At 34.5% G+C, this 27524-nt stretch overlaps 1 protein-coding gene across 1 annotated transcript; it reads left to right on the top strand.

Annotated features, from left to right (window-relative positions):
* Positions 1-3873: 3873 nt before the first annotated feature.
* LOC133338535 (ras-related C3 botulinum toxin substrate 1-like) lies at positions 3874-23600 on the top strand. The gene is made up of 5 exons (XM_061546709.1): positions 3874-3897; positions 19188-19303; positions 19395-19627; positions 23265-23425; positions 23495-23600. The coding sequence occupies exons 2-5, from the start codon at positions 19188-19190 to the stop codon at positions 23570-23572; spliced, it is 588 nt and encodes a 195-aa protein (XP_061402693.1). The 5' UTR covers positions 3874-3897; the 3' UTR covers positions 23573-23600.
* The last annotated feature ends 3924 nt before the right edge of the window (positions 23601-27524 follow it).

The raw sequence follows: 27524 nt of genomic DNA, 5'->3' as shown, positions 1-27524 counted from the left end.
AATTGGGGAAAATCGGTTCAGATTTAGATATAGGTCCCACATATATTTTCGTCCGATTTAAGGTAAATGATGCACCAATGCCCCTATATATCTTTCTAGAATGATGTGTGTCAAGTCTCGTGAAAATCGGTCCAGATTTAGATATAGCTCCCATATATTTTTTTTGTCCGATTTAAGGTAAATTTTGCAACAAAGCTCCTATATATCTTTCGATCTGTACGAAATTTGGCATAGCGTACTGAATTAAGTCTGAAATGATGTGTGTTTAGTTTCGTTAAAATCGGTTCAGATATAGATATAGCTCCCATATTTATTTTCGTCCGATTTAATGGAAATGATGTACCAAAGACCCTATATATCTATCGATTTGCACAAAATTTGGCATAGCGTACTGAATCGGTTCAAATTTAGATAGAGCTAGCATATTTATTTTCTCCCGATTTTAAGTAACTGATGCACCTAGAACTCAAAACATACTGAAATTGGTATAACCTAACCTGTGACAAGTTTCGATCAATCATGTTTATCAAATATTTATCCAAATAATCAATGGGTGTCCGAAAGAAAGAATACATGTCTGGCTCTCGTATGAACTAGGATTATTCGATCTAAAATTAAAAAAATGGCGGACTCTTGAAAAAAAAATTTTGGAAAATCGCCGATTTTTGACCAAAAACCAAGTTAACAATTAAGGATTGGCTTTATCCTAGTTCATACGATAGGTATACACTCACAGAGAAACGTGTTAAAATTTGGAAAGGATTGGGTTATTAGTTTTTGAGTTATCGTGCCCGCCATTCGCAAAAGAGAAAAACGCGTTTAAAGTTTGAGAAGCCCTTTAGCCGTCACTTGATGCTGACACAATAGATCGGCTATATCTTCAAGAGTTCTTGAGATGTTCACTTGAAATTTTGTAGGCACATTCTTGAATTAGTGTAGATTCGAATTAAGTCAAAAAATTTTTTGACCCCGAAAATGGGGGGGGGGGGGGTGTTGTCACCTTAAATTGATTTACATAATTTTGTCCCATTTTAAGAAACAACTCTATATCTGTACAAATGAAAAATTGAGTATAGGTTGCAGAATGGCATGTTTATGGATCCAATTTCATTTTTAATTTTAAATTTTTTAAAAATGCGACGTTTGTTAGGATTCATCTGTTGAATATACCCAAAGTGGTGAAGGGTATCATTGAGTCGGCCCCGTCCGACTTTACTACTTTCCTTACCGATTTATATTAAAATACATAATTGAGTAGTTTCGAGCGTTATATAACTGTATTCGAAGATAGAATGGGAGATATTCTGAACTCGAAATTGTCTGCATATTCTAAGACGATTTAACCATTTCCATCCGACTCTACATATGTTGCAATTTTTAGATGTTATCGAGATACAAAACTAAAAGGTCAGGTTCGAAAATGTGATATATAATGATTCGGTTCGAAAATAAGATATGTATGGGTTCACATTTAGACATCGCCCGTTAGGCATTCCGTTCAGTGGTATTCAATATTGATTCCCTCTTTGGTATAGACTCATATAACTTTGCCCTCTAAATAACAGTATATTGAGCATTCTAGACACATGAGGAAACATGTGTTTTTAATATATTTAGTATCTCTGGTCACCAGTAGTGTTTAAGTAACTCTACTGCTACTTTTTACGATTTTCTTTTGAATTTCTTCCACCTTGTCACTTTACATATCTCTCTCTCTCCAAAGAACTCGGCACAATTGCTTACAGATGTTGCATGTGTAAACCCCGAGTTAAATGATCAACCTCACTTTTGCACCAATCTGTTAAATGTAGACTATCTCGATCGAGCTAGGCTGTAGAGGCAAGATAGAGTGAATTACTCCAGCCTGATGATTAAGAATGATTCGTAGCAAGAACCCTGTTAATCTGGTTAAAATGCCCAAGTGATAACCAAATTACTAGTTCTAAACAAAATTCCGCAATATTCTATTGGGATTTGGTCTGCAATATATTAAAAGGCATTGCCATTCATTCATTTTTTTTTTTTTAATTTTCAATTGTAGACATCCACCTTTTCATTTAAATATTTAAAAAATCAATCTAATGCGTGTAATTACGTCTACAATGTAAAAGCGACCTGTCATTGGCAAAGCAACTAAACAGCTGTTATATGCAACCCAGCCGTCATTACAACCTAGCATGAACTGTCAAACGAGAAATAAAGAGGGTGTATAGTGTATGTGATTTTTAGGGATATGTAGGTCGACACAGAAAAGAAATAATCGTGCTTACGAGTTATGAATCGTTTTTACGAAGAAACAACATACACACATATATCACAATATACAATTATGATGCGGCATGCCGGGAGAGTATTTAAAATTAGACTATCAATTGTTAATTCTGTCATTGTTCTAACGATTACCTACAAATCGATTATTCGATAATTTAGTATTCTCCCAACAATCGACTTGGCATCGATTACACCACCTTTCGACTTATTTAACCCTAAACACCGAAAGAACAAGAGAAAAATTTTAGCAGCAGTTGGGAAAATAGTAGAGTTGGGCAATCTAGTTCATGTAGCAGATCGATATTTCTCGTTCATTTTTTTTTAAAGGAACTAGTTCCTTAATGTAGTTCCTGTGCTCCATATAGTTCCTTTATTCCATACAGTCCTTTGCTCTTTATAGCTCCTTTACTCGATACAGTTCTTTCGCTCTTTATAGTTCCTTTGCTTCAAATAGTTCCCTTGATCTATATAGTTTCTTTACTCCATACAGTTCCTTTGCTCCAAATAGTCCCTTTGCTCTTTATAGTTCCTTTGCTCCAAATAGTTCCTTTGCTCCATATAGTTCCTTGGCTTCAAATAGTTCAAAAAAGGAACTGGATCAGAAAAAGGAACTATATTAATTAAATTAGTTAAAGTACTGGAACTAGTTCCGATCGTTCCTTTCCTGGAAAAGTTCCAATGGTCTAGTTTTCGTTCCGGATCTCAACCAATCTACCCTACAAAGTTTGAAAATTTTATAAATATTTTCATGCTGTCAAAATTAATTTATTTTCGATAAATACTCTCAATAGTTAGGGATGGGACAAATTTCTTGGTTATTCAGAGAGTGATTCGAATTGAACAACGTACAAAAGTCGGTGTTCGCTCAGACAATTTTGTATGGGGAACTATGTAATTACTTCATAATTAAGGGTCGAACCACGAATTTGGCATTAGACTTTCAATACAAAAAGCCGATTAATTCGATTAATCGAAAGTCGATTTACACGGTTTTCCATTTAGTCTCCATTCCACCTCATTCGTAAACTTTCGGTTAACCATTTTGAGTTCATCTTTATCGGCCATTTTGTCTTCTCCTCCCATTCGTTAGCAGATGGAACGTTTTTCAATTTTTTTCATTTTTTCAGTCGTCGTTTTTATTTTAGCTCCGTTCCAGAACCTAAATGAATCTACTAAGCAGCAGTTGGGAAAATAGTGAAAAGTGTGAAGTGAGGAAAGAATATTGAATCTGTTTTCAAATGGGGGAAGAAAAAGTGAAACAAATTGTGCAAACTAAAAAGTGAACGGAATACTGAAAGAATAATACAAATATTTTAAAGAAATATTAAAATTTCCATTGAATTTAAGCGAATAAAAGAAATCCCAGAGAGGATAAAAGTGTTGAAGTGCGAAGAAATTACAACAAGAAATTCAGTTGCAATTCATTGTCGCCAGTGGAAGAGAAAGGAGACGAAAAAATAAAAAAACAAAGAGGATTAACAATCAACGACAGACCGACGACGACTCCACAACTATATACAACGACGTCTGCAGCGGCGACGACGAACAAGAACAACATACACACACAAACATATATATTTATTATACACTCGCTAGCAAACCCCACTTCTATACAAAAAAGGAAAGGTAAAATTTCACCAGATTTTTGCGAATTAATATTTATTTTAAATACATTTTTTATATTTTTGGAGGCGACTTAATTGGTATGCACTCTCCATCCCCCAACTTTTTTGAGGAGGGGGAGGAGGGAGTGACAGATTTTGTGTGCGAGGGAGGATAAATAATTGCCAAAAATTTTGCTTTTTTCCATTAAGAAATAACCATTAATGGCACCGTTTGTCATTAGAGCCTGTCTGAGCGAGTGCAACAACGGTGGCGGCAACCTCCGCCCAAATTTCCACTGCAGTCAGAGAGATTGGTGGTGGTGCAGCAGCAGCAGCCGCCACTGCCTCAAGCACTACTAACAGAACTAGAATAGGAACAAAAAATAATAGCAACAATAACAAAGTGCAAAGGAAAAGTGATACAAAAAAAAAGAAAAACAAATTCATGCAACAACATGGAGCGCAGCACACAGGCTGACACACGAACACACTCCAGTACACATAAATGTGAGACGTGCGACTAAACAACAAACGACCGCCTGTCTGTCTGACTGACAGTCTCGCTGCCTAGTTGCCTGTTTTTTTGTTGGTTGGTTCATTCGCCTGTCTGTCCGTCCGTCCGACCGCCTTCTATTCATCCACTATATTCTACTTATTAGTTGGGTTGACATAATGCGGGTTGTGGGTAGTACACATTTTTTTTCGAAAATTTGTTTTTGTTGTTGTTTCTCTTTAGAGTTGTCTTTCTCCCCCTTTTGCGTTGTCCAGTGACTTGTTGTTGTTGTAGCTGTGTTTTTGTTTTTCCTACTTTATTAAGTAACAAAAACTAAATTTTGAAAAAAAAATTTGCTTTAAACAAACAATTTGTAGATAGATGGATTCCCGGTCTTTTTGTAATATCTTCCCAATCTTTTTTTGTTTTGTCGCTGTTAATTTTGAACGACAAACAGAAATGTGTGAATCTATTATCCATAATTGTTTTTGTACATTTTTGGAAGCAAAACAAAAAAAAATATGGAAATGAATTATTTGACAAATTAAAAACACCGCTGTGCGTTATACGTGCCTAACAAGAAACGAAGAAGCATGTCGCTTTCAAGTCTGGGCTGATATAAATCTCGAGCAAATATTTTAGATAAAAGAAAGAACTTTATACGTATTTAGATATTTTATCTTTAGGAAAGTTCAATATTGACCATGTCCGTATTTCAAAATACTTTACCTGCCACACATTTTCGATAAGAATTTCGATGTTGTATTGTCCTGTCTATACATTTTGTTCAAAGTATGATTAAAGATTACAGAATTTGATATACGGATCATTTCTTAAAGTGGGTTTTATGGTCTGGATTAAGTAGACAAATGTTTTTTGTTTTCAGAGAAAAAAGTATTTGATAACATCTTTCGAACACTTTTCGATATTGGTATTTTTTAGCCCAAGTTGGTATTTTTTCTTAATTTTTATTAATTCCTAAAAGAGTTTTATTTTTAACGGAAAAAATTAAAATCATTTTTAACAGTTAAAAAACAACGTTAATTTTTTCCGTTGAATAATAAGTATTAACATGAAAACTGAGGGTGTTTTTTCAAGATCACCCAATATCCTTAATGGGCTCCTCAATACGAATGTATTGGTATATGTGACACTATAGGTGTCCCATGCCTCTAACATGAAGAGTTTTTTGTTCGCATTTTAAAAAATAACTGTTATTTTCGGTACCTGTTTTAATTTGATTTAAAAAAAATATACCTATATTTTTGGATAGGCCCATACTTCCTTAGACGTGGACTTACAAAATTCCACTGATATAGTTGTTGTGGGTGACTGATCTTTCACCGGGGATTTGAGACTTTCTCCTATGGACAGAGAACTTTAAATCTTCACAAAAAGCAGACTACATAATTGTAGAAAACAAATCTCTAAATCATGGCACAGTTTTACGAAAATTATTTCTAAGAGTGGACAAATGCTATCTAGGGTTTATTAATATAAAAAAATTCAAAGAGTTTGGAGTATTAGATGGAAAGTTTAAACCCATAATTATTCATTGATATAGGGTTATTGATATCTTTATCGACGAACTGGAAATTTATGCACTCTAAATTGCACAATTACTAAGATCAATAAAACGGGGTTCATTGTCTATCTATTGTCTCACGGTTTGCAGTGAATGTCTATTAAAACAAATATGATGATGATCATCCCAAAAACGTTTTGGAAATTACTCATTGCTTAGCTTATCTTGGGTTAGGGTCTCGGAAGAATGGTGTGAGTGACCTCCCGGATAGCTTCAATATATTGACAAGTATCGCATATTATAAGGCTATGTCATGGTCGATATCATTTCATCCATTAAATTATTTTGACTGATACTGGGTTTCCATTGTAAACTCATTCATAACTATCACAATTGGTGTATAAGCTGACACAACCACGTTTCCTTTACTAATAGTCTAAGAATATAGACCTAATAAAATCTAATATAATCATATTTTTAAATGAATAATACAACTTAATAACAAACTGGCTGTTGAAGTAGATTTCTGTAGCTGGTTTTCTATCCCTTCTCATATTCCATCATAATGCGGATTATGATGCGTACGCGATCCCTACGAAAGGGGAGGTCGCCCCCTCGGTCGGCAGGGGTGGGAAAGTGAGGCGTGGGAACGTACGATAAAAAAAAAAAAAAAAAAGAAGAAATAATATCTTGAACTTCAGTTTAATTATGCAGTGGGTCATTCCTTCTTAGTCAGGAAAGCATCCTAACCTAATTCTCATATAATTCATTTCAGTCTGTGAGGATATTTGAAAAAAATCATTCGTTATATATTTACAGCGATCAAACTCAATAAATTAAGAAATATAGGCAATGTAAAGATACTCTGCGAATGAACATTCAAATCTGTCAGAATGTCGCCCTGAGAGCTGTGTCCTGTAACATCATTGGGTCATGAATATTAGGTGATGTTCTTATCCACGTATATGTACTAAAGAATGTTGTCAATGCAATAGGGAGTATTACCCAACCCCAACAGAGAGACATCTAACTGTATAAACAGTCGCTCCACTCGGAGACATATTGTCCATAGACGTTGCAGAATAGAGAAGCCAGAAAGATAATGATGATAGGAAGAAGTAGTACAGTTGATAAACTGTCAACTCAACTATGACAAATTTCTAGCATAGTTGTAAATTTTTTTGGGGTCTACATTCGAGAAAAAGTTTAGTGTTTCTATCCGAAATTTACCAAAAAAGCATGCACTCTGCATCGTAGCATGAGGCACCGACCAAGTACATATAGGTTTCCTCTTCCCCATCTCCACCTTATTAACCCTTTGAGCCCTAATTACTAAAATTTTTGCACTCATTTATATTTTGAAAAGCGTATAACTTGGCCAAAAATTAGATTTTTATTTTCTTTTAATATGTGTCGCCCATAATCAGCTCTTAACGTGTATAATCCAAAAAATTTACATTTAGCAGCTGCATATTAAATACAAGCTCTAAAACATTTTTTTGCCTATGGGCACCATTGGGCCACAAAGGGTTAATCTCAGTTTTTGAAAAAAAGATATCAGATTTTGTATTGGTATATTATGATCCCTACAGTGATCTTTATGTCTTTCCTGTTCATAGAAACTGATGTTTTAGATCTACCCTAAGAAATTACCGGCCAGATAGATTTTGAGGTCCTACACTAAGATTCCTTATTCTATCTTGTTGTTACTTTCTCATACATCTTTCTGATATTGCCAAAAAAAGTAGGGGAGACATAACACTGGTATAAATTGTTATATCGATTAACTGCGGTCCAGATAAGCAAGCTCGTTCCTTTATGTCACTACGACCTGGAACCCTGAGGAGAGTTTATAGGAGCAACCGATATAAGGATTGCTGTCGATCTTCACATATTACCTATTTTGGATAACAGCGAATTTGCTGGAAATCAGCTCTACAACATCATCGCTTATGGTCAGAACTCCCCCGCCCGGGCACGTCAGGAGAGATCTTCATGATCTAGAGAGAGATGTCCAAAGATATAAAGGTGAAGCAAAGGAAACGGTATTTTGGTCTGTGATCCAAATATGCAAATAATAGTCAGAATATTAACTGCAATAGTCACTTATAGAGGTAGATATATCTATGGAAAATAATGCGACATATGTTGACCACTCCAAAATAGTACCGAAAACTTTAGCTATTAACATCTTCAGTAGATGAATCTAATCTAGATACCAATTTTTTTCGACGACCGAGGTGCATCTTTAATACCAAAAAATCCTGAACGGAATCTACGAAACCAAAATTGCTCATAATTGGCTGTTACAGTATCGGAACCATAAACACCATTCACAATTTTAGCCACATAGCTTCTTTGTCAAATAATATATATGTCGTGTGGTACATCATTATTAATGCCGGATCATCTATTCTATAGAGAGTTGTTGCTGCAGCAGCGGTAGGGCTCTGTTACAGATTAGAATGAGAATTGACATATACCGTGTTTGTTATTGCATCTTAGACCATACTGTCGAGAAACTACAGGGCTAGTGTATCAAATAAGGTTCATATATTTGCCCAATCTGATATTACAAATGATCGCATTTGATGTTGATGGTAATCGTTGACTCACCTTAAAATCTCATAATATACCTAAACATAATGTTTATGAACGATTTGAACCTTCGCATCAATATAGTATTTTGTTTAAAAAAATCCTTTTCCCATAAGATTTTCAAAACATATTTTCAGTTTTTGTTTGCCTTACATCAGATTTGTGTAAATACCATTAAGTAACCAGACTGTTGTCTTCTACACTTCAATGCAGCTAAATCAAATCTCAATCGTAAACGAAAACCGTAAGAAGGAGGACATGCAATGCCAGTCGGTCAGACCATCTTCATCATCATATGATTGTAAATCATGTGAATCATTGTATTTATAATCGATGGCTCAGTGCTCTGTTGTGTGTCTGTTGCGTCTGTGGCTAATAATATATTATGTATTTTTTATGCAGATGCCATTTCCAATAAAAACGAATACGTGTGTAATTTTTTTCTACTCCTCTACTTCTTCGTCGTCTTTCCAAAAAATGCACTCATCATTATCAACGAGCCATGTCATGCCATGTAGCAGCAGGCAGGCAGGCCGGCATATTTGTGTGGTTGATTTCCAATGGCCCAATATAGCATGTGATGGGATGAGTTCCTCTAAAAACACCAAATCAACAAAATTTCCATTTCGGTTGCATTGATTTGCTGTAGTCTTTCTTTTCGTCTTGTTCATCCTCCTCCTCCTACTTTTTATTAATTTGCCATCACGAATATTTGAAAATTTACTTTATTTGGCTCTCGATAGCTGTAAATTTAATTTGTAGAAGAAAAAAATACGAAATCCACTCATCTTATCGCATGGCAATTCTTAGATTCGCCGTCTTTAGATGTTGCTGCCAGCCTTTCTTCATTCATCTTTCCATGTATTTCCAGTTCCACAGATGATGTGGATTTGCCGGCAATTTGTGTTTTGCTATTCGTGTGTGTGTGTGTGCGTGCATGTGTGTCTAATGAATCTAATGGCAACCAATGCCACTTGATGCTTTGCAATATATCTACGACATTGTCGAGTATTTGGAGGGGTTAAGCTTCTTTTTTTCCACCCTCTCCCTCTTGAACATTTTTTAAATATAGTGTATGATTTTTTCTTAATATTAATTGGGGTTTTTAAAAAAGGGGGAAATAGAAAGAAATATTTGAAGAAGATGTTGTTGCTGCACAGTGTTGCGTTGGGCGACAAAATGTGTGAAATTTTAATTGAAATATATTAAGTTTAAAAAAAATGAATTGTATCAAATAAGCATTTGCCATTTATCTCAACGAATTGAGTTTGTAGAGCAGCACACTTGGATCAAATTAATCGAAGCTGTGGTCGAAATTGAATCAAAAACGCTGTATATGTTGGGTCAATTTAGCTGGACAATTAAAAAGGTGTATGGTGTCGAAAAGACCTTTAGGACATGTCGGCCAGATGTTCTATATCGTATCCTTACTATATGGCCAATATGAATTGAGGCTGCTGCACCAGGCTGATCTAAATGTTGCCTAAACCAAGCTTTCCTGACGTACCTGGGTGGAGGACGCTTTTTCAGGAGTTAGTTATTGTTATGGTAGATGATTGCGTTCTTCCTACTCTATCTGGTTCTGTTAAAAAACGCATCGACATGTGTAGTTTGAGTCCATTTCGAATAAAAATTAAAATAAGAACAAAAACACTCTAATTTGTCGGGAGGTATTCTCCAATACAACGGCATTGACAATTACGATTTAGGTCGCCATTCTCGGGAAAGTATTTTGGCAGGATTGCATATTTTCCCAGACCATTCAACTTTTGTAAGTGGACCAGACTCGCTCCGCATAATTCAACACAAACAAATTTTGAATTATTTTTTATGATGATTGAGCAAATTGACAATTAGTTAAAATGGTGTTTTTAACACATAGTTTACATTTTTTCCCAATATTGAGCCAAAATGATAAAAATTTGCTTATTTTTCAACCATATGCCGACTATAGAAAAATCGTAATTTAGTTTGTTCCTAAGTGCGGCATCCATAAAAATATAATAATTACAAATATTTACTAATAATTTTAAATTCTAAAGTGTCCCTCGGCATGTTCCTAACAATTATGAAGAAAATCCGGGTTGAACGGAGTCTTGTTTATATCTGATCGTATTGGTAACTTAAACAACTATGTTCATGTCATGCCACGATCTAATTCAAAAACAGGTCTTAGTTACGTTTGGTAAGAATTCTCTGTTTAAATGTCATACACGAAAACGTATCTAGACGGTACTAATCACTCCTTGGTTTGATTGAGGAATATGAGAATCTGAATACCACGATAACCATTGTGTCACCCTCTAGTCAATATGTGTCACAGAAAGTGATTTCGAAGAAATATTCCATACATAAATACGTGATTTTTCGAATTATAAGATTCTATGCAACTATATCAGTAATGTCAGTGTATCACGAAGGGAGGCCTCGAAAGAAATTAATTCATACTGATCAACAAATTGTCATAGCAGTAAAAAATACACATTTAACAGTTCAACGGAATTGATTTGATATAACAGCAAGAACAGAGCGTGGACGAGCTATGTTAACAGGTCTACATGCCCGGAAACTATCAAGAAAATTATTTTATTTCTAAAAAGAATCGCAAGGCCAAATTGACTTTCCCAAAAGCTCATATTAATAGCTCATCAGTTAGATGTTCTCGGATGAATTAAAGTTTGATATTAAAGACTCAGACAGGAGAAAAAAAAATTACAGTGAGAAAGTGCAAAATTGAAAGGCTCATGCCACAGCATTGTAAGGGTACTGGGAACCATGAAGGTGGGTCAGTAATGGTATAGGGTTGAATGGATCAGATTGTTTATACAAATTTATTGAAAAACGCTACAGTCCCCTTGACCCGTTGACTGGGTGTCTCAGGTTGACAAAAACTTCAAACATACACCGAAACATGTCAAAGATTGTGTGCTGCAGTCAAAATATCAGTGTTTTATAATGGCCAGCACAATTATCAGATCATAACCCTAAAGAAAAATCTTTGGGGCATCATAGATAGCAAAATAAAAAATAGTTTCACAAACAAGCAGACATAACCTTTTCTCAAAGGTTCAGGATGCAAGGAATAGTACATCCAAGGATCATATTGAGCGTTTTATTGATCCAATACCTCGTAGGGGAGCTGCAAAAATAGTTATTTATAAAAAAATCAAAAGGTTGCTTTAGTTTTGATCAAGCAAAAATTCGTTCAATTTAGTTTTCCATAGAATAATTATTTCTAAATATATTGTGCGTTTATATTCTTTTGTTTTTTCTTTTTCACTATAACTTTATTTTTAAAATCAGATAATTTATTCAGTTTGCAATTTTAGATGCTTTAGTTTTGGAAACCAGTGTGTATGGGAGCTATATCTATATCTGATCCGATTTTAATAAAACTTAAAACACATTATTTTAGACTCAATTCAATAGGCTATGCAAAATTGCATGACAATCCGACAAATATGGTGCGTTTGGTGTAAATAATATTAGGTATGAGAAAAAGAAATCCATTATTTTTATACGAACTAAGGACTTTATTTCACATGCTTCGGAATGTCGGATTTGCACCGTTTTGTTGTATGATTTGTTGCCATTTTAAAGGTAACTTCATAATGCCTCTCTCATAGAAGTTCTACTTTCTATTTGAAAAAAAAAAACTCTAATAATCAATTTTCACAATCCTCCCTAGAGTCAAATTGTTTATCATTAAAGAAATTTTGCAATGCCAAAAAAAGATGATGGCGGATCCATTTAAACTTCCCAATCAAGCTCCCGAAGTTTCTGGCGAGTCACTGTAGATGTGTGTGGCCTAGCGTTGTCCTGGTGGAACACGACACCTTTTCTGTTGGCCAATTCTGGCCGTGTCTGTCAATTGCTCTCTTCTAACGGCCCAGTTGTTGGCAGTAGAGATCAGAATTTAGCGTTTGGCCATATGGAAACAACTCATAATAAATAATCCCCTTCCAGTCGCACCAAATGCATAGCAGAACCTTCCTGGCCGTTAGTCCTGCTTTGCCCACCGTTGGAGATGCTTCACAGCTCTTTGACCACGATCGTTTTGGCACAGGGTTATCGTATGTGATCCATTTCTCATCTCCAGTCACCATCCGTTTAAGAATTGGCTCTATCTCATTCGAAGGCTACGGAGATGGAAATTCGATCCATCCTATTTTTTCGGTTAATTGGTGTGGCACACAAAAATCGAACTTATTTTTGAATCCGGCTTTGTGTGAATAGTTTAAAACAGTTTTATGGTCGATTTTAGCTCCTGGGCGATGCTACGACTGCTAACATACCGCTCAACTTCGATCATTTCTCCGATTTTATCGACATTTTCGACGACCGATATTTCATTGTTTTTAAATTATCTAGTAAAAATTGAACAATACGCACTACTATATCTTCCATTCATGATCCATTTTGATCGTAGTGGTAAACAAATGCGCCTTCTCAAAAAAAAGCCATTCCACATCACAATATCCCCACATACGGAAGTTATCAATTTAGGTCGAACGAAATTTGTACAAAAAGTACACTGTGTGAGTCTCTCGTCTTGAGTGGATGTCAAGCACTCTTGACTCCTTGCCTGGCTGCCGGCTTGACATACACACTTCATTGTTTCCCCCAATTTGTTGCTGTCACAGACTCAACTAATGATTTAGTAGATATATGAAATAAATTTTCATCTTCATGATCTAATGGTTAGCTGCTGATGCCATCGTTTTAAAGTTTATTTTGGCTGCGTATGTGTGTGTGTGTTCGTTTTGTTTATTGGCGGTGACATTGTTTTCTTTGCGTTTTCCGTTTTTGTTGGTTGTCCATGTCCATCTTTTTGTTGGGACTTTGGGAAAATCCCATTTATCTATTATTCTGGGAAATCGAATGCATGTGATGATCTTTTTGTTTCGAACCACAACAAAAAGTGTTTTGGGCTTTTCCGAACCTCAACAAAAAAATTTGGATTTTTTCTAAAAAAATGCATGTGTATTTGCCCTTGGTGATCTAGTTTCCGCCCCAAAAATATGGATTTTTTTTCATTTCGCAAAATATCCAATATCGTCATATATTCATTCATTCCGTGTTGTTTGTTTTTATTGTTTTTTTTTTCGAAAAAAAAATCCGACAAAATTTCATTTGTGATCTATTTTTAAAATATTTGCCATCTTTTTGGCATTTTTTCCTATTTCTCTTTCTTGGATATTAAATTTATTTATTCACAAGCTTTATTTAATTTAATTTCGTTACGTCTGTTTGTTTTTTTATTATTATTTTTTGTTGCTGGTGACCGGTATGATACATACATATCATATGTGTGTATGTCTCTTGTGTCACAGCGTTAATGGATTTCTGTGATGTTTATGATTATTGTGGCACCACTCCTTTGAAATGTCGTTTTATATCTTCTTGACCCCCCTCTCCCCGCATTCAGACACTCATTTAACCGACCCGGCGTGTGTGCGTGTGTTTCAATATTTGATTTTTGTTTTTGGAGCATTTGGCGAAACCGTAACTAACGTGATATGATCACCTTTCAGTTTTTTCTGTTTGGTTGGTGTCGGTCGTGGTCATTGCACCGTGGTCAGAAAGAAATCTCTTTTTGGATTATAAACAACATTTCTTTTGAACCATGACCGGAAATAACAAACGACGTAAAAGATCTACGTAGTAGTACACATAAAAACAATAATATGATTACATTAAATAATTACGTGCTTTTTTATTAATGTTTTCAATGTCTTCATAGTAAAGTAGATTTTATTTCTTTTATTATGAGAAAGTTGGGTTGTGTGGAATTTTCGGGGTTTTAACACCTCTGAATTTTTAAATTCATTACACGGGGCTATACTTAGGTTCTTAATGTGTTTAAAGCAAGTAGGAAAGGCTTATATTCGGTTAGATCAACAGTTTTATATCTTCCAACATAGAGAAGGCATTTTACTAGCCATTGAGGTAAGCATTCTCGCATATAAATATCACTGTGCAATAGCGAAATTTCCTTGTGGTATAGAAAACCATTGGCGAGTATATCAATAACACAGTAGGGCAAATTCCCCATAGGCCTTGTATTTAAGTTACAGAATAATGCTTTTTCCGATTTGAACTTTAATTCATGGAAAAATCGTAGTACATATTTGTTTGCAAGTTACAAAAGTGTCCCCAAAAAGATCATGAAATCAATATTTATACCATACACAACTATGTTGTAAGGGTATTATACCTTTGTGTGGTGCTTAGAGATTGTAATGCCGCGAAATATTGGTCCTAGATGTAAACAGGATGCAGGCCCCATGCCCCACGAAATCTTGCATGTAGGACCGGTTCTGGTCAAAGAAGTAGCCTATTGTTTTTGGTAATGAAAAGAACATTTTGTGTGTGTGTGTTTTTCTGGTCGCTTTAGAGGCCACAATTATAACCCGAACATGACGAAATTTAGCGCAAAGAAATGGGTCCGACCATAGAAATGAGCGTAACTGTTTTTTGAGGTTTATCGAAGACAAGAAATCGATATTTATACCATACACAATTTTTTTGTAAGGGTATTCTAGCTTTTTGTAGTCCCAAGAGTTTGTTACGCCTCAAGAATTGCTCCTAGACCCAATATTTTACTGTACCGATCGTCATATCTCGACTTGCTGAGCCGATCTAGACATGTGTGTCCGTCCCTCTGTCCCTTATTATTTGTAAACACAGGATACAGGTCACAATTATGGACCAATCGTCACGAAATTTTGCACGTTGGATGGACTCTGGCCAAAGAAGACTTATATTGTTTTTGTTAATGATCCGTTAATATTTAGGGGGTGAAATGGACCAAAAACTTTATTTTTGTCGATTTTTCAGGTCGCTCTAGAGACCACAATTATGAAATTTTACACCACGAAGGAAATTTGTCCATAGAATAAGCATGAATCTTTTCATGAACATCGGTCATAGTATATCCAAGAGGAGATGTTCATAGTATATCCAAGAGGAGTGATTGACCTTTTAATTGATATAAACTTTATTTTTCTACCTAGTCAGATGTGGGAGTTTTTCTTAAATACTTACAGGTGTCTACGTATTCTGATATAGTATAGTATTACTATTACCACATTATAGGGTATACGTTTCGGAAATTAGTATGGGGTTCCGGTTGTGGTCAAGGACGCCGCCAATAATTTTCGATGATGAAAACTTAATTTTTGTCTGGTTATCTAGTCACTCTAGTCGTCACAATTATAAGCCGAGTATCAAATCCCCATGGAAAAGGCCAACTAATCAATTTTTAGTGGTTCAAATGGACCAAAACTTTTTTGTGTAAATCTTAGACCACGAAAATATGATTTGGAAAAGATGACGCAAAGGAGCTGTTGACCTCTAATCGGTCAAGAGAGTGCAAATATCGCGAAATATTGTCCAGACCTGGAATATATATCCGCAGATACTTAGAGCTCGTGTAGTTGGGTAGGGTATCATATGGTCGACCCATTGTTGTTTTTTTTTTAAGATTAATCCAACTGAAGACATGTCATCTCAAAAATGGCCTGTTGTTGTAATAATATTCCGAAGGAATTGTAATATTCTTTCGAATGTACATACGAATATTCTTTCGAATGTACATACGAATGGTGCTGGCATATTCCCCCACGTTCAGGTCGAAATTTGCACTGTTTTTTGTGGATTGTGGATACGTTTCAACTGAATTGGCTGTAGATTGGTATTCTGGAGACAAGTATTTAAAAACAATTTTTCCGATAATTTGTCTAATATTCATATCAGTCATTCGAACCGTTATCTCGTATTTTTTCCATTTACTGAACCGATGTCTGAAATATTAAATTTAAAAAAAGGATATAAAAGTGGCCTTGTTGACCCTGTACATACTTTACATTGAATCCAGTTACCTTCTTTATGAAAAAATTGTGCCACTGAACTCCAACTATATCAATGTAGGGGAGTTAGGAGGAACTCGTCAGCAGTGTTGTAGTGCCACAGATAAATACAGTCAAATTCGCTTATTTGATCGCCAAAACGCGAAGCATATACTTTTCTTCAATTAAGCGATGTTGTTTTCAAAGAAACATGACCTTTTAGAAGTAAGTTTTCAATTAACCGATTTTTCATTCAAACGGTGCAAAATGTATGAAAATTTTAAAGAATTATTAAGTTCGAACATTCTACTTTTGTCCCTTATGAAACATCTGTCTTGGGAAGGGAAGTTTGATAATGACATAACGTCAGCCATAACCTATACCATGGCTTGATTTGTAACTTAACGTTACGAAGGCCGATTTAATGATAGGAGACCAGAAAAACTTTCCAATATTTAGATGCGCAAATTTCTCCTCGCCAATGAAATAATTATTTAAATACCGTCATTTAATTCAAAACTATGGACCCTTCATTCCGTAGAATAGGCAAGGTTAAATATTTTACAAAAATTTATCAACATAGCTCCATGTTTTGGTATTGGTTCCAATAAAAATAAGATTCGATTTTCTATCTGAATTTGCATTTCGACATCTAAAAAATTTAAACAGAAAAAAAACGTCGTTAAGTTTTACGGGGCGAACTTTTTATACGCTCTACCACGTGGGATGCATTCAAAATTATTTAAGTCTATATGGGGACTATGTTATGCTGTTTTATGTTAGTTTTTTCATGCCCGAAACAAATAGTGTTCCAATTGCGTTTTGTTAATATAATTTTTATTCGCCAAATTATAACCACTTTAAAGAGAAAATTCTGTTAAAAATTGTTTAATACCGAAAAAGATGTGGACTTTTATTTGGCGTTATATCAAAACTAGGACCTATATATACATCGCACAAATTTGTATATAAGTCAGCCTTCCAGAACCCTTTATACCAAATTATAACCGCATCGATTGAGAAAATGCAGGTGAAGTCTTCAGAATGCCGAAAATGTTATGGTATCTTTCTGTGGAAGCTATACCAAACCGTAAACAGGCATTGATAATTTTTAAAAGGAAAATTTGACAACCCATAAGAATTTGATTAATCAAATTAGAGTGAATTCGGTTGAAAAACATGCTAAACCTCCCAAAATACGGCCAATCAATTTGTTGGGGAGTAAAAATACTCAATGAGAATCAAAAATAATTTGGTTGAAGCACGTGTCCAAGCTCCTCAAAATACCCAAATTTGTGAAGAATCGCGTTATGGGGGATTCCCCAAAAGCGAACCAATACTGATCATATATAGTAGAAAAATTTGACATCCCATGAAAATCTGAAATATAAAATTAGAGCCAATTCGGTTAAAAACTGCGCCCAAAACAAGGCTGGCTACTCGGAAACATGGGACAATGTTGATAATATTTTGTAGGGATATTTTCTGCTTAATGAGAGAGAATTTAAAATATTAAATTGCTACCAAATTCATTGAAGCACGTGATCACGCTCTCTAACATATCGGTCTTTGGTGTGTAGCGCTATACGGAGGCTTCTTCAAAAGATGGACCAATATTGATAATTTTAGTAGGAAGATTTACTACCATACCACAATGTGAATACAAAATACCAAATAACAGCTGATTTTGTTGAAAAACGTGTCTAACGTTATATGGGGGCTACTATAAAAAGTGGATCAGTATTAATAATTTTTGTTAGGAAGATTTGATAACCAATGAGAACCACACTTAGAAAATTACAGCTAATTCGGTTGGAAAACGTGTCAATAATCCCTATTATAACTAATATTTGGGGAGGCTACACCAACGCGTGGACCGATGTACCCCATTTACAATACCAACCATCCTAGGAGTAATAACAATGACAGTAGAAAACTTCAATGCTCTATTTTAAATATTTCGATATATATCGTGATTTATTCTCATCAAGTATATATATACTTTATGGTGTCTCCAGTGAATATTTCAGTGTTTTGCAAATGACAAATTTAATATACACTTGACCTTATGTTTGGGGTTTAAAAAGAGGTAAAAAATTACATCGTTTCTATGTATCATTCTTCAATGCCGAGTCATTGTGCGTCGTTTTCGTACCTATTAACGGGATTTTTTACCTCCACTTTTTCCCTGAGATCGTTTTATAGATCCGATATCCAATTTTTTCTGATGTATCCTAAAATTAAATTTCGATTTTTTTCTGGTCATCAAAATATAATTTCGAAAGCAACGCACTTTTTGAACTCTAACAAATCCAATTCGCTGAAATTGGTAAAGCCACAAATCCATAAATTAATTAAAATTTATTAATTCAATTTAATTAGGAAATCATTCTTAAAAAAAGCAGTATGTACTTCAATTGCAGTATGTTTTTAGTGCAATTGTGGTGGTGCTGTGCGTTGGCAAACATACATACATTCACTTGAACTACTTGGGTCAGCACAAATGCATTTCATTCATTCATTGAATTGCAAGCAAAATACCAGAACGAATTGCAAAAAAAAAACTAAAACGACAAGAACTGAAACAGCAAACTTTGGTCAACTTGTCATTGGATGTTACGTGTGTGCCCCACCGCTCACACACACACACAAATTGAACAAAAACTATTTTTTTATAAAAAAAGAACTGGCGAAACAATGTCAGCAACACTCCAATAGACAATAAACTGTAACGTGAACAATAAGCAGCAAACTATGCCACAAAAAGCAATGACTGTAACATGTCTTCTTCTTCTTTCTTTAACTTATTGTCTTTATTCATTTTTGTTTTTTTCCGTTTTTTGCAGATGTCAACAGGAAGGCCCATCAAATGTGTTGTCGTTGGCGATGGTACGGTCGGCAAGACATGCATGTTAATATCATATACCACAGATAGTTTTCCCGGTGAATATGTGCCTACAGTGTAAGTTCGAGTATTGTATATTTTTTGCAATCGAATCACTTTTTACAATTATTTTTTAAAAATAATGTTTCCTTTTTGTTGTTGTTTTTAGTTTTGATAACTACTCAGCACCAATGCAGGTGGACACAATACAGGTATCATTGGGCCTATGGGATACAGCTGGACAAGAGGATTATGATAGACTCCGACCACTTTCATATCCACAAACGGATGTTTTTCTGATATGTTTTTCAGTGGCGAGTCCATCATCATTTGAAAATGTCACCTCCAAATGGTATCCTGAAATAAAACATCACTGCCCAGATGCGCCCATAATTTTAGTAGGTATGTATATGAGGGGGGATTAGTTTAAGAGAATACGATGTTGCTGGAAGTGTTTGTTGGGTGTGTTAAATTTGCCATTTCGTTTGTAACACCTCCGGAATATTGGTTGTAAATCCTACTCTGATCGATAGAAAAGAGTAAAGTTCTATGCCGATTTTGCTTTAGAAGTAGTATGTCTTTTGAAATCACTAAAGAGTTCGCTTTATTGCACATATATTGCTACTCCTTCTAGGATGTTTGGTATTGAAATATGGATATTATTAACATATATATAACGGTCCTCCGATATTCTGTATTTTGAATTTTTTTTGGCCACAGTTTCTAATCGAAGAAATTGCAATTTGGGATTTCAGGTACTCGAATGTTGAAAAATTTCTTCTGAAACAATATTAAATATTGGTTTATGTTTCCGCTTTTTGATGTTCCTATCCGCATATTCTAAAACATATAAAAGATTTCATGGGGGATAAGTTTTTTTGTAGGACCATGTTTTTTCTGTCTCTTTATTAAGGTCCAGTCTAATTTTAAGTATTTTGATTAATTGGCCAAGTTTCTTAAACGAATAAGCAATAATTTGATATTTTATTTTAGTTATAGCCCGCATATAATGGTACACCCGATTTTGGGAATTTTTAGAATATTGACCACATTTTCCAACTGAATTTTCTGTACTTTTGTTCAATAATTTCACAAAAACTCTGTTTTACGCCCCAAGTATTCATGACTGTCATTTGACCCAAAATTTCTTAGTTTTCTTCCTTTTTGTGTTTATGGACAAGTTATGATCCTTAGCTACGACGATGTAGGAGAGCCAAGAGCTACTCGTCATTTGTATGTTTGTGTCATATAGTGATCTGTTATTCTACCGTATATCCTACTCTTGATACGAGAGGCAACAAAAATGAATTCGTCTCAATATAATCTCTTCATTCGTAAGGAGTAAATCTCCGGTTCGATATTTTTGAATGTTTCAATTATATATTCCTTTTACTCTTGATACGAGAGGCAACAAAAATGAATTCGTCTCAATATAATCTCTTCATTCGTAAGGAGTAAATCTCCGGTTCGATATTTTTGAATGTTTCAATTATATATTCTTTTTCCGTCGTTCTGCACAGTAAATGTAATTTGTTTAACAGTTTGAAAATGGATGAAAATTAAATTCTGAAACCACATTTCGAACACTAGGTGTAGATGTAGTTGTGCTCTGAGGCAATGAGTAAGAGAATGCTTTTGTCTAAAACAAGTGGAGGGCAAAGATCGTCAGCACTCCTTATATCTCTGCTTCTAATAATAACAGAGTTAATTAAGGAACTATGCATTCATGACTTAAGACCAGTGACTATATATGTCGATAGTCAAGCGCCTTAAAAACACTTAAGAAGTGGACTACAAACTCTAGAATTATTCAATACCATAAAGTAACATTATAGCTTTATAAGAAGTAGAATTTAAACAGCTTCCAAGATATCACCTGAATATTTCACGTTTTAAACTTGGAAACGTTGTTGTTGTCCTATATTACTTACGGAACCCATGGTGAACATCCGCAACTGTATAGCTGTCCCAAATCCTCTATAAAAGGCGTGGATTTTTAAAAAGCACTTTTCAACGTCAAGTTGTGGGTTTTATGAAGAATATTTCTTCAAGGTCTTGTCAAGGTGTGGATTTTTAAAGAATACGTTTTTCAAGGTCTATACATGGCGTGGATTTTTAAGAAGACTTCAAGGCCTATAAAACCCGTTTATTTTTAAAGAAGACTTTTTCAAGGTCTATACTGGGCCTGGATTTTTTAAAAAATATTTTCAATGTATTTTTTCAAGGTCTATACAAGGCGTGGATTCTTCTTCAAGAGACTTCTTCAAGGTCTATAATTGGCGTCGATTTTTAAAGAGGACTGTTTTCAAGGACTATTATTGGCGAGGATTTTTATGAAAGACTTTTTCAAGGCCTATACAAGGCGTGGATTTTTATAAAAGACTTTTTCAAGGTCTATACAAGGCGTGGATTTTTAGAGAAGACTTCTTCAAAGTCTACACAAGGCGTAGATTTTTAAAGAGGACTGTTTTCAAGGTCTATACAAAGCGTGGATTTTTTAAGAGGACTGTTTTCAAGGTCTATACAAAGCGTGGATTTTTTAGGAGGACTGTTTTCAAGGAGTGGATTTTTAAAGATGCTTCTTTAAGGTCATTCAGAGGCGTGAATTTTTAAAGAAAACTTTTTTAAGGTAACTCAGAAGCGTGAATTTTTAAAGACAAATTTTTTAAGGTAACTCAGAAGCGTGGATTTTTAAAGACAACTTTTTTAAGGTAACTCAGAAGCGTGGATTTTTAAAGACGACTTTTTTAAGGTCACTCAGAAGCGAAAAATCTTCCAAGGTACATACAAATCTTGGATTTTTAAAGATTTTTTTTTCAAAGTTTAAAGAAGGTGTGGATTTATTGAGAATATTTTTAAGGGAGAAGTTGAGGTACCACCACAGTTTACAATGGGTGATGTTGAGAACCCATTGTAAACTGGTGGTACCTCAGCGGAAAGAAGCGATTTTCGACGCCGTAATACTCTTCATTTCGTCCTCGCTCGAGAAACTGTCGATAAAAATAACTGGCGCATTTCATCTTATCAGTCACTGTTTCGTTGTTAAATGTGACTTTGCCAAAGCCCACAGTTTATCCACACTTTTTTAAATGTAGCACCACTTCAGATGCTCTAACCAATTTGATCCTGGGATGTGCTGGGTTAGATGAACGGTGTTTTTATGGTTGTTGTTGTAGCAGCCCTATTGCTATTTACACAATGGGATGAGGTGATAGATGTTGGTCGAGAACGACTCTGGTCTTTCTGATCGTAGCCCCCTCTGTCGTGGAAACAATGTTCACCCATATCACCTATTCACTCAATTGATGTCTAAGTAAAGTGGGGTTTTTAAGTTCGCTTCGGTCAAAAATTTCACTTTATATGTGCGACAGTTTTCCTACTCATTAAGGGTTGTCCCCGTGATTAAGATGAAACCTCTCTTCCATAATTAAACTGAGTGGCGTAATAGTCCTCTTTATAGAAAAATGACCAACTCTTATTTACCATTCGATAAGTTATCCACCAATTAATATAATTGGGGTTTGAAGGGAATTAGTTGAACTTGATGATATCGCTGTGCCAATTGAAATTCCAAGTGCGGAGGTTATAACAGAGGATGTAAATGCAACCACTCCAACAAAAAGAGGATTTATATATGACAATGATATAGCTTGAGTATTTCGTTGGATTGTCTACATAACGGGAGTCCGATATAAACCCTATAGCAACTGATGGAAACGAGTTCATGTAACACTCCAAGACTTGGTTAAATTACGATTTTAATTTCCGTCTTGTCAATTTTGGGATTTCTGGCACTCGGTAATTTTCTCTGAACTCAACTTGAGGACGCGTCCGTAATATTTAGACCTGTGTCCTTAAGCGGACCTTTCGTTTTCAAAATTTTTGCAGGAAAACATAGCAGTTTCCGAAAGAACCCGTTCCCGGTATATTCATCCATATAGATGTATTTGTATGCAATCTGAAAAGGGTCTTTTGAATTGATGGCAAATCATATTCATTTTTTCAATACTTATAATAGACACTATTTGTTCATCAACAGGTACCAAAATTGATTTACGTGAAGATCGTGAAACCCTTAGTGCATTGGCCGAACAAGGTTTAGCGCCACTGAAACGAGAACAAGGACAAAAATTAGCAAATAAAATAAGAGCTGTTAAATATATGGAATGTTCAGCCCTAACGCAAAGAGGTCTAAAACAGGTATGTCAATTGCAATTACTCTTCCACATCGACAAATAACCGACCTTTCCTTTTTCCATACAATTCAAGGTATTCGAAGAGGCTGTGCGTGCCGTATTAAGACCTGAACCACAAAAACGACGTCAACGAAAATGTATAGTTATGTAAATATAGAACACATTCATGGTTTATATATTTTGTAACATTTCCTGCAACACCTCCTTCAAATATCCTGTTTCCATTTCCTCCACAAAAACTATATATATTTTTTGTATTATGTCGTCGTCGCCATTATCATCAATCAATTATCCGGGTTATACGTATATCGTCTTTCTATCTCTCTCTCAGTCTATCCTCAAAATCACTATTTATCAATATATAAATAATTATCTTTTTTATATTTTTTGTATGTATATTTAACTAAAACAAACAAAAAACTATTTTTATTTAAGTGAAAAAAGTAAAACAAATCGAATTAAAAAGATATAATATTTGAGAAGCTAATATTAACAAAAAACAGAAAAAAATGTCCAAATGTCCTTTTAAAAAAAGAAAATTGTCTACAATTTTTTTGTAATTCTAAGAGATAACGCAACACAACACAAACAAATCAAATCGAATCAAACCACTAGTTTTTATACCTTTTAAACTATTAAAAAAAAACTAAAGAAGTAACAAACCCTAAACACCATAAGATAATACTAGAACTAACTTAAATAAAGAACTCCTCCTCAGAAAAAACACTCTTCCTTCCAAAAGAAAAGAAAAAACAAACTCGAATATATTTTAATAATTTCTTTTTGTATTTTTTTATGTTGTAATTTATAATTTTGTTGACATTTTCATTTCATTCATGTCCATCATAGAAATTCGTCCTTTTGCGCCATTAATCATAACAGAAATCAATCATTGCCTAGATTTGATATTTCTCGAGTCATTTTATTTTACAAGAAGAAAAACAGAAACCCTAAAAATATTTTGTTTTATATTTTTTTATTTAATATTGCTTTTATATGTATTTCAAAAAAACTTCTCGAATTTAGTTGAGATTATTATTGTTTTTTTATTATCTATGTTTTGTGTAATTATTTAGTTGTTGATATAGTAACAAAATATATCGTAATACTATTATTTATAAAAAAAGAAAACAAAAGAGTTCTAAATCATTTCATCATTTATTGTAAACTGTAATCCATTGTGTGTATGAAGTAAAATACGTAGATATTGGCTCAATATTGTTCGATTTTGCATAATTGTTTTAGCCATGTGAAATTAATGAAATTTTTTTAATAATGTGTCTAAAGATCCAAGAACTTTACGAAGAAATTTCAAATTCTGTTTGATTCTCCCTTTTTGGGAAAATGTTCAATTTTTATGCTACAGAAAGATTGGTCTATTCCTACAATATTTTACAAAGACTTATGAAGACCAAAATTCCAGAAAGTATATTTCCGACTTACCATAAAAAAGTCGACTAAGCATCTCCATAGAAATTACTATACACCGAGGATTATTTAAGACTTTATACTCCAAACATTGGAATATTTGCAATTGAACTCCAAGAAATTTGACATTAATTTAGCGCTTGGGGTTCTCAAGGTGTTAACGGCATAGTACCCAACATTTTGTATCCAAGTTTTGGCAAAGTCCATATAACCCTCCGATTATCGATGTTTTGAAAGTCGTAGTCTAAGTTTTTCATTGTTTAATATATAATGGTCGTTATGGACTTGAGTCAAACGACGATTGATTAACAACACTGTAAAGCCTTCCAGAACCGAACATAGAACTCATCTATTGTAAGACAACAGTGTCCCACTCTACGAATGTGGGTGTGAGCCTCCAGTCCAAAGGTGTTCGTCTACTAAGCTCTCCTTCAGTAAATCCAATACAGGAATAAATTCATGACATTGAAAGGAAGGTATAACAGCGTATATTATGACACTCCCATTGTATCACTTATAATGCGACCGCATAGAATTAGTGTATAAATTGTCCAGTAGATGCCTGTACTTGTGCCGCTTTCCATCTATAGTTCATCGGTATATATGGCAATACCATATCTTGTACCTTAATTATCCTATAAAGAATTAGTAGTTGCCAGAACTGGTTATGCAAAAGGATGGCACATGTAGCGTCAGTAGCACAAAGAAGGAAAGTTTAATTAATAACATTTTTAATTAATTCAATAAGACGATTTTCCCATAAGTCGAGGTTTTTATTCGGGATAATCGTGGTTTGAAATCCCTTGTGAAATATCACAGTATGGTTTTTATATCCTCAGCCTTATGGTTAAGGGTTGATACGGCGAAAATGTGCCCCTTCGAAATATTGGTTCCCCATGTTTCCCCATGTTTCTTTGGACCAAATTCGTTTCAGAAAATTTGGAGTCGATTTACAAATGTCCGTCCGTATGTCTATCTGGCCGGCTGTTGCGCACGATAACTCTCGAAGGGAGTAATCGATTTCAACCAAACTTAGTTCAAGTTCGAAGATGGAGAATATCAGTCCACTCCTTCTGGTACCTTCCCCACAAAAGGTCAAATGGTAAATATTTTTATAAATCCAATATTAGGTGATGCTATTATTTTCACAAAACCTAGATCAGGTCTCCCCCAGAAAGAGTGAATATTTTATGAACTTTTAAATTTTATTAAATTGAATAACCGATTTGATCAACATTAACCTCAAACATAATGCTAATAATTCACAAGACCTTCGTAAACCATAGGCTGAGGGTGTATATCTGTCCGCAACTCCGACTGACACTATTTTACTTGTTTTATTGTAGATTGTTAATCTTCAATGTTTGTTTCACTACTACTAGGTTCCGTACCAAATTTGGAGGTGTCTCTGAAAATGTCCCTTATTGTAAACATCGATATTTAGAAACTATTGTCGTTTAATCCGCTGTACATTGATTCTAAGGATTTTGCGGGTTCAAGCCCAAAACAATTACAATCTGCCCACATAGGTAACATGACTTCCTGTTATACCCTCCTAAGAACTACGCCATCAGCATGTACGGTAGTTTTTTACATAATTGATCATCAGGAGAGACACAATAGGACATCAACTAGCACTTGTGATGTATGGAGGCTTAGGATTTCAAGGCAGTCATCATCAGTTGAAGTTTTTCTGTGAGTTTCCTTAATTTATTCTGAATCAGTAGGTGTGGGTAGGAGTGGAGGATTTGAGGTCGACCAAGGCATAGCATCCTTACTGGGACTTGTTATATAAATCAAATACCATTCGAGGTACCCAGGTATCAATGATAATCAGTTCGAATACGTACCGACTGTATTCGAAGTGAGTATCGTTGATACCCGACGACTACAAACATTGTACACTGATATGCACAAGGTGGGATAACCCCTCAGCGTTAGGGAGTCGTACATTAGGGTAGGAAACTAAGAATCCATGGTGTTTGATTAATTATAGGGGAGCCATAACTTCCATATTCTTGATTTTTAATGTTTCCTGTAAATTAGTTTTTACTTAATTCAAAGATTTTTGAGACTTATTGATATTAAATATATATGGCGAATATTTTGTAGAAAATTCTCAAATTCTAGAACCACAAGTTAAACTAGTTTTCAAGAAGCCATAAAAAATACTATTAAGGATGTAATTAAAATACAAAAATATTCCTTGTGTTTTATCAATAGTTTCCAAGAAATGCTTATCCGATTATCAAAAAAAAAAAAAAAAATAAATAAATAAATAAAAAGGGGAATATTGCCTCCTTTTTAGTAACTTTCTGATAGAGACATTCAAAACATCAGTACACGTGTCTTTTGCAGTATTATACATATTATATGGACCACTATCCAAAACTGGTGTAATTTAATGGTTTTCTGAACAAATTGGCATTTGCCAAAACAATGCCAATTTTGGTAGTGAATGTCCATGATTTCATGTGTTGTCCATACAACGGCACAATCTACAGATACGGAAATGCTAACTTCTTTAATACAGTTTTAAAATTATAGCTGTTTTCGAACCTAAATGATTTTTTACTAATTAGAATCCCTTTTTAAATTTGAGAAGTTTAGCCACCTTATGAATAAGAACATACCAATTATTTAAAAAAGAACATTCAAATTCATCTGAACTCTTA

Source organism: Musca vetustissima, unplaced genomic scaffold (assembly GCF_032173495.1).
Source record: "Musca vetustissima isolate MV318-11 ecotype Yass unplaced genomic scaffold, APGP_CSIRO_Mvet_v1 utg11171, whole genome shotgun sequence".
In the NCBI taxonomy this organism is placed as follows: Eukaryota; Metazoa; Arthropoda; class Insecta; order Diptera; family Muscidae; genus Musca; species Musca vetustissima.
This window is presented reverse-complemented; position numbering and strand designations above follow the sequence as displayed.

What these genes read in the sequence shown, in the direction of transcription:
- LOC133338535 (XM_061546709.1), top strand. Translation starts at nt 19,188, where the DNA reads ATGTCAACAGGAAGGCCCATCAAATGTGTTGTCGTTGGCGATGGTACG. An exon ending in TGCGCCCATAATTTTAGTAG is followed by an intron (nt 19,628 to 23,264) that starts GTATGTATATGA and finishes GTTCATCAACAG; the next exon opens with GTACCAAAATTGATTTACGT. An exon ending in CGCAAAGAGGTCTAAAACAG is followed by an intron (nt 23,426 to 23,494) that starts GTATGTCAATTG and finishes ATACAATTCAAG; the next exon opens with GTATTCGAAGAGGCTGTGCG.